The sequence below is a fragment of the Papaver somniferum genome, chromosome 5 (assembly GCF_003573695.1).
Source record: "Papaver somniferum cultivar HN1 chromosome 5, ASM357369v1, whole genome shotgun sequence".
NCBI lineage: Eukaryota > Viridiplantae > Streptophyta > Magnoliopsida > Ranunculales > Papaveraceae > Papaver > Papaver somniferum.
Window position 1 is genome coordinate 2,274,937 of NC_039362.1, and position 8,392 is coordinate 2,283,328.

Below are 8,392 nucleotides of genomic sequence, written 5' to 3' on the forward strand. Positions count from 1 at the left end.
ATTCATTGTGAAGTTGCTCCGATGGATGCTTGCCATCTACTCTTAGGACGCTCTTGGTTATTTGATCTTCGAGTACAACACGATGGCTATCGTAATACCTACAGTTTTCGTTACAATAATCGCAATTTCACTCTACATCCTTCTTTGCCCGAGAAACAACACACACCATCATCTCCAGTCCTTCTCTTGCAACAAAAGGCTTTTGAACAAACACTTCGAGAAGAGGGATGTGTTCTAATATTGATCAATTCGGTTGTCAGAGAGCCTTTACCATCACCTCCAGAACACTTTCAAAGACTATTGGAGGAGTTTCAGGATGTTATTCCCAATGAGTTACCACCCGGCCTTCCTCCCCTCAGAGACATTCAACACCATATTGATCTAATTCCAGATGATGTTCTTCCTAATCGAGCTCATTATCATATGAGTCCGAGTGAGCATGAAGAACTTAGACGTCAAGTTGACAATCTTGTGTTGAAGGGATATTTACGTGAAAGTATGAGTCTGTGTGCAGTCCCAGCTTTGCTTATACCAAAGAAGGATGGATCTTGGAGGATGTGTGTCGATAGCCGTGCTATAAATAAAATTACAGTACGCTATAGATTTCCCGTTCCCCGTCTCGACGATCTATTAGATCAAATTGGAGCTGCAACGATTTTCTCTAAACTGGATCTTCGAAGTGGTTATTATCAGATACGAATCCGTCCAGGAGATGAATGGAAGACGGCTTTTAAAACTCGAAAAGGACTTTTTGAATGGCTTGTCCAATGCACCAAGCACCTTCATGCGCGTTATGAATCAATCTCTTCGGCCATTCATAGGTAAGTTTGTAGTCGTTTATTTTGATGATATTCTCATATTTAGTAAGTCCTTAACAGAACATCTTGCACACTTGAGAGAAGTACTTCTTGTTCTCCGTCGAGATCAACTATTTGCCATACTAAAGAATTGTGAGTTCGGCTCTCGTGAGGTTCACTTCCTTGGATACATCGTCTCAGCAGAAGGGCTAGCCGTCGACCCAGGAAAAGTAGAAGCAATCAAATCTTGCCCTACTCCTACTACTTTATCTGAAACTCGAAGTTTTCATGGTCTAGCATCTTTTTATCGAAGATTTGTGCCGCAATTTAGCAGTTTGATGGCACCTATCACTGATTGTATTCGTCATGATAGTGTCTTCACTTGGACTACCGAAGCAACTACAACTTTTGAGATCATTAAAACAAAATTGTTATCAACACCTATACTAGCTCTTCCAGATTTTACTCAAGTTTTTGAGCTACATAGTGATGCTTCTTAGTTGGGCATTGGTGCTGTCTTGAGCCAACGCAACAGGCCTATCGCCTTCTTCAGTGAAAAGCTGGCTGGAGATCGTCTACGTTATAGTACTTACGATGTGGAATTTTATGCAGTGGTTCAAGCAATCAAACACTGTAGACATTATCTTTTCCATAAAGAATTTGTTCTCTACACAGATCATGATGCTTTAAAACACCTGAATAGTCAAGATAAAGTCTCAGCTCGTCATGCATCATGGATATCTTACTTGAAACAATTTATGTTTGTTATCAAACACACGTCAGGTGTTTCCAATCGAGTTGCTGATGCCCTGAGTCGTCGCCATTCTTTGCTGAGTGTTCTTCATGTCTCAGTTCCAGGATTTTCCACCTTTGCTGATTTGTATGAGTCTGATGATTTCTTTAGTCGAGTTCTTCTTGACGTTCAGAATGTTCTTTCTCGAGATTTCACTATGCATGATGGCTTTGTTTTTCGATACAGTCGTCTTTGTGTTCCAGACTGCAGCCTCCGTCTTAAACTTGTTGTTGAAACACATAATGAAGGTCACATTGGTCGCGACCGGACGTTGCATTTACTTTCTCAGTCTTATTTTTGGCCTGCATTGAGACGTGATGTTGAGCGTTTTGTCGAACGCTGTACAGTGTGTCATACGTCAAAAGGTCATGCCACGAATGCCGGTCTCTACCTTCCTCTCCCTATTCCAACACAACCATGGACAGACATCAGTATGGACTTTGTGATGGGTCTTCCTCGTACACAAAAGGGTTTCGATTCAATCTTTGTCATTGTTGATCGTTTCTCCAAGATGGTACACTTCATTCCATGTAAAAAGACAACAGATGCAGTCCAAGTCGCAACATTTTTCTTTCGAGAGGTTTACAAACTCCATGGATTGCCAACTTCCATCGTTTCTGATCGGTATTCTCGGTTCTTAGGTCATTTTTGGAGGTCTTTATGGAAATTACTAGGAACCATCCTTGACATGAGCTCCGCTTATCATCCTCAAACGGACGGCCAAACAGAAGTGACCAATAGATCTTTGGGGAATTTGCTTCGTTGCCTTGTGGGTGATTCTATTAAAAATTGGGATTCAAAACTTCCTCAAGAAGAGTTTTCTCATAATAATTCACTAAATAGAAGTTCGGGGTTCAGTCCATTTCAGGTCGTTTATGGTCTTCTCCCTCGTGGTCCTTTGGATTTATCTACTCTTCCAGACCGTACACGTCTTCATGGTGTAGCTGATGATTTTGTAGACAACATTCATAAGGTTCATACGCAGGTTATTGCCAATCTCGAATCATCCTCCTCAAAGTACAAATCTGCGTCTGATTCTCGTCGCCGTCGTGTTCTCTTCGAAGTAGGTGATCAAGTTTGGGTATTTCTCACTAAAGATCGAATGCCGGCTCATGCTTATAATAAACTCAAGGCAAAGAAAATAGGTCCTCTCACGGTCGTGGAACGAATTAATGACAATGCTTATCGCCTACAACTTCCAGCAAACATCAACACTTCGGATGTCTTCAATATTCGTGATTTATCACGTTTTGTTCCACCAGATCCAGTTCCAGATTCGTGGTCGAATCCTTCAACCCCGGCGGGACCTGATGCAGCATCTTGATACCTTTCCTAATTTTGGCCTTTTTTTAGATTTCCTTTTCTTTTATGATTTCCTTTTTTAGATGCTCGATTTTTAGGAAAGTTAGGCTATTAAAAATAAGGGATTGTAAGATAGTTTTTGTCATTCAGTTTTTAAGAGATGATAAACTAGAGTTTTTCTCTAAAGCCTTGCATTGATTTGATTTTGTCATCAATTCCAGAGCCTTGCATCGAAATTTGATTCAATTCTTCGATTCAAGAAGTCAGGTCTCTGGAAATTTTAACCTAAATTTCTAGATTGAGTTGAGTTACCGTTGATACGCTGCGCCACCATTGCATTCTACTTATTACCGAACAACAATCGTTTCCATATCGGCATGTTCCGCCATTTCTTGTATATATACCCTTTATCTGTTATGACTTACATGTTACATGTTCCGCCATTTCTTGTAACCATCTCACAGAAATACCCATATTCACAACTGATACAAAAGCAACAACATACTGTATACTGTGTACTACGTTTTTAGGATTATACTTGTGGATTCTTTATGCTTATCAGTACTAAATTTTACTAGCGGAGTGATTCAGATTAGCTCAGCCAGGCTTGTTTTCACCAGAATATCAGCAATTATGCCATTTGCCTTGTCAGTTGTGTGTAATGCATCCCAAAATATGTATTTAGTCGGATCTTTACACGACAGTGACTTCGCCAGCATACACAGGTAGCTTACCTCAGTCATTCCCGTCCCACAGCATCCTCTCTTCACTTCCTCAAAACCTATTTTATGAAACAATAAGAAAATCAAACTAGGAAAAGAGAAGGTGCAGTTCGTGAATAAATGAGCAAGTATAAGTCAGATAACTCACCCTATAGGTAAGGATTTTGAATCATTTTCGTCACTGGATCGTATATATCAGAAAACACAATTTGAATCCCATCAACTTGTTTTCTCATGTTTTCGACCAACTTCATTAGCTTTTCATTAAAATCCCTACCCACTTTGTTATAGAATTCAAAACATGTTCTTCCCAGAACTATATTCAAGTTTCGCAACATCGGCAAGCACCCCATTGGAGCTGACCCGCTTACTGATATTTTTCGGGCACCCAGATTATAAAGTTCCTTGATGAAATTACCAGCATTTTGGGAGAGAAACTTTTCATATTGGTCGATATTGTACTCTAAAGATCGTATGGGAAAGAGGAAATAATTCACAAGGAAGTCGACTGTTCCTAAACTTATTATATACAATGCCTCGTTTAATGTCTTGGTAGCTTTATCTTTTCCTTGAAACCTAGTTAACCTCTCCTTGTAGTCTTTGAAGTATTCCAATTCCCTCCATAGAGGCAGAACGGTCTGCATACGATGTTGTTTTGAAATTAAAAACATGCTTTCGTCAAAATAATCCGGAAAACGAATAATTAATCTTGCAACCTACTGAGCACAACTTACTGTTATGAGTGCAGTTAAATTATCGTAACCCGTTCCACCAGAGGCAAAGGTGACACCAGTTGCGAAATCTTCTATACCAAAATTTGGATCCAAATAAGCCGGTATAGATGGCTTGATTCCTAAAGCATTAGAAATGTAATCGGTAACTAACCTTCCATTGGACCACCGACCAGTAGGTTTGCCACCTTCAAAATCTCGACCATATGGCTTAAAATTAGCCTTACCTACAGTTATAATTTGGTTATTATTTCCTGCATCAACGGTTGAGTCTCCAAAAACAATGATGGCAGGGACATTTGCTCGCCCCTCCGCGGAAAATAACAGTAAGCAGTGTATAATGAAAAAACATGCTACACTATTTTGATAGACCATTTTATCTCGGCTTTATCCAAATTCAAGCTCCCCTGCTAACAGTTGCTTGTTAATCAGACGATGGATTAATGAGTGATAATATCACGGAAGGGGCATTGTTAGAGAAAACCAACAATCAATAAAATAGAAGTACTCTTCATTCATTCTATTTTAAAAAAGAAACAAACTATGTCATGCTTACGGCATGAATTTGTTGCATGGGATTAGTCAGTCTAGGAAAAACTACCGTATAAACTCCACAAGTAATCGAACTTGGTAGCGACTAAATACAACCTTGATGCCAGCCTAACAATCCTAGCGAAATATCATTGGTGAGAATTTTGAATTTTAGCATAAACACTTTGAAAAAAAGGGTTTTATTTTCCGTCTTCTTAGATATTATTATTGTTGGAACTAAAGGATGAAACAGAAGAATGTATAACAGGTCACTCGAATTATGCTTTCAGGATTCAATGAAGCCCTAACACCGTAATTGAACTCAAGGATTGTACATCCTTGACTGACCAAGAACACGTTGTTTAAAATTCTGATGATGCTATTAGAGAAGAGGAAAACAATAATGTTTGACTTTTGTTTTCAAGCAAAATCGATAGTTTCAATCAAGATCAAACTCTTCTGAAAATATAAAATAATGCTCGAATGACCACCAAAAATAACAAAATTCTCAGGATGGACAGTTGTCGACATGGTGACCCGTGCACCACCGTGGCCGGACCAGGTCGGTCCCCTTTGTCATGTGGCCAGCCGGTCTCACTCCTTCCTTAATTAACAAATTGATTGATTCTCTGTTTTGTTAATCCTCCATGTTTTGATTAGTCCTCTTTACACCAGTTGGACAATCCCCCGCACACCGCCTAACCGGTCTCACCACCACCAACTAACGGTCCTCATGCCCATTGGTTGGTCGGCCTCTCTACCCATATTGGGCGATCCTCCATCTCCCGGATCTATCACTTCCTAAATTAGGATTTCATCTAAGTATATACCTGATACGCACATTAATTTTATGTCTTATTTGTCTCGATTCTATATATTGATAATGCTCATTTTTCTTACTGACTATGGTGTTTCACGTGAGTGTAGGTGTTTTTGGAAAATGAACATTTCAAATTTGGCTCGAAAAGTGATAAAGGCACCCAAAAAATTACTAAAGGCACCCCAACAATGTGCTAAAGGGACCCAGCCGAGGATAGGGTAGACCATCTTCTTCCCAAATTTGAATTCTGAAATTGACGGGAAAAATTAGTTTGAACCGCCAGTTTAGGGTTAGAGATTTTTGACGAGTTTTAAAGAGATTAAATCGTTAATTTTGATGGGCTGGATTTGTTAGAGCTAAACAGGGTTGGTATGGTTGTTAGATTGGATTAATTTGGGCTGGATAACCAAATTTTCTATAAAACATGGTGTAGAGGATATCGGGTTTTTGTTGGCTTATTTTTGGAAATTTGGGAGATTCACGATAAACTCTCAAAAGATTCTCACATATCTAACAGAGAGTTTGGAAAGATCTAAACAGTTCAGAAACGCGTAAATCAGATTGGAGATTTTTTTTTTGCCTTGACTTGCACGGAAATGAAAAACAGAAATTTAATCGGATTTTCCACTAAGTTTCGACTATGTGAAATCATCGAAACAAAGTTGATATGTTCTCTTTTAGTCATGAATGATCTCTTTGAGAATTTCATTATGATCCCGCTAGTTTTCGTACCTTTACCAATTTATATTGACAAAAAGGGGGAGAATTATTTTTTAGTTCACACTACATACATATGGTTTACGGATCATTATGTAAGAGGGAGTGGTTTTCATTGTGAGATGAAGTATTGACTAAGGGGGAGTGATACATATGACCGTAGTCTTATTGTCAAAGTTGTGACATAATTGAAATTTGATGTTGTGTAATAATATTATGACATTGTATAACAATAATTGAGAACACCTGTTTTCTTATTGTTATGGCTACGGATCTTCAACAACTACGACGCTGAGTTGAACACATTCAGAATTACCAGAGTACTTGGAGTGACGAAGAATTCAAGGAATATTGAAGAACCAAGGAAATCAAGCATTTGGATGAGAAGCTACAAAGTTTATTTATTTTTAATCCATATATATTGATAGTTTTGTCACTAAAATTGACAATGGGGGATTGTTAGAGCACTGCTCGGTCGAACTCGCAAGCGTTTCTATCTCAAGCTTGTTTGCGATCAAGTTTAGTTGTCAAAACTATAAGTCTTGATTTCTAGTCTACTTACAGCTATGTCTCGGATTAGGATAGAATGTGTAGTTGAGATTTAGACTTAACGACGTTCACCGATTGAAGACGAAGATCTACTAAGGGGAGCTTGGAGGAACTTCATCAACAAAAGGTATGTGGAGACTTGAACTCATCTATCACTCAAAAGTCTATTCTATTCTATCCCTATTGAAACTAAGTCGTATAACTACATAGACTTTACATTATACACATTTAATAATTCGAGTTGTGTTTAACTCGCTTATATCTCTCTCGAAATATGTGTTGGAAAGCTTTTTGCTTTAACTACGTTCATCATTATTCTTGACGAAAGTCAAAATATGATCATGTGAAAATCGTCTTGTAACATCTTACATGATTTGTGTGAGACAGTCATTTGATATAGACTCGGAATGTTTCGTATTGAAACCTGATTTAAGATTAAAGCTAATATTTTTACACTTGAACATTGGTCTTTGGTACCGTTCAAGTTGTTTCTCATAATAATTAGGCTTACGGATTATATCTGTTTGATTTGCTAATTACATTAAGAAACAGAGATATAACTCTTGGATATATTTTCCTTGATTGAGTCTGACTGTCTAGTTGATTCTCTTGGAATTATATTGGAGTTAGTCCATATAGATTGTCTAACGAAATATTGGGTGTGGTTGTTAGACCCTCGCTTTTTCAAATACAACATTTTTTTTTGATCGGTAACAAATTTGGTGTTGGCGAGTTTCGAACTCTGGTCACTAGAATTTACCACTGTACTACAATGACACCAACAATACAACATGGTCTTGGAGTATGATTATTGGGAAGTGAAAAAATGGGGGTACAACAACCACACCCAATATTTCGCTTAGCAATCTGTATGGACAAACTCTAATATATTTTCTAGAGAATCAACTAGACAGTCAGACTCAATATAGATAAAAAGTATATCAAAGAGTTTATATCTCAATCTCTCGATTTGATATATACTCAAGCAAATAGAAATATGTGAGTCTTTATCAAATACTAGAGAGATAACTTGGATGGTACCAAAGACCAATATCCAAGTGTCAATCAATTTAAATCAAAAACCAAAAGGTCGGATATTCTAATTGATTGAACAACGCACAACCTGTGATATTTCAATTATATAACAAAATATAATGCGTAAAAGAAATAACACAGATACCAGAATTTTTTTAACGAGGAAACCGCAAATGCAGAAAAACCCCGGGACCTAGTCCAGACTGAACATACACTGTATTAAGCCGCTACAAACACTAGCCTACTCCAAACTAACTTCGGTCTGGATTGTAGTTGAACCTCAATCAATCTCACACTGATCCAAGGTACAGTTTTGCTCCTATGTCTCTGATCCCAGCAGGATGCTACGTACTTGATTCCCTTAGCTGATCTCACCCACAACTAAGAGTTGCTAC

The 8,392-nt window shown here is 38.1% G+C and overlaps 1 protein-coding gene across 1 annotated transcript; it reads right to left on the minus strand.

The window, feature by feature from the left end:
- Nucleotides 1-3,763: 3,763 nt before the first annotated feature.
- Nucleotides 3,764-4,821, minus strand: LOC113277175 (GDSL esterase/lipase At2g04570-like). The gene is made up of 3 exons (XM_026526334.1): nt 4,573-4,821; nt 4,349-4,467; nt 3,764-4,252 (listed from the first exon to the last, which is right to left on the minus strand). Exons 1-3 carry the CDS (start codon nt 4,718-4,720, stop codon nt 3,764-3,766), a joined length of 756 nt encoding a protein of 251 aa, XP_026382119.1. The 5' UTR covers nt 4,721-4,821.
- Between the last annotated feature and the right edge of the window lie 3,571 nt (nt 4,822-8,392).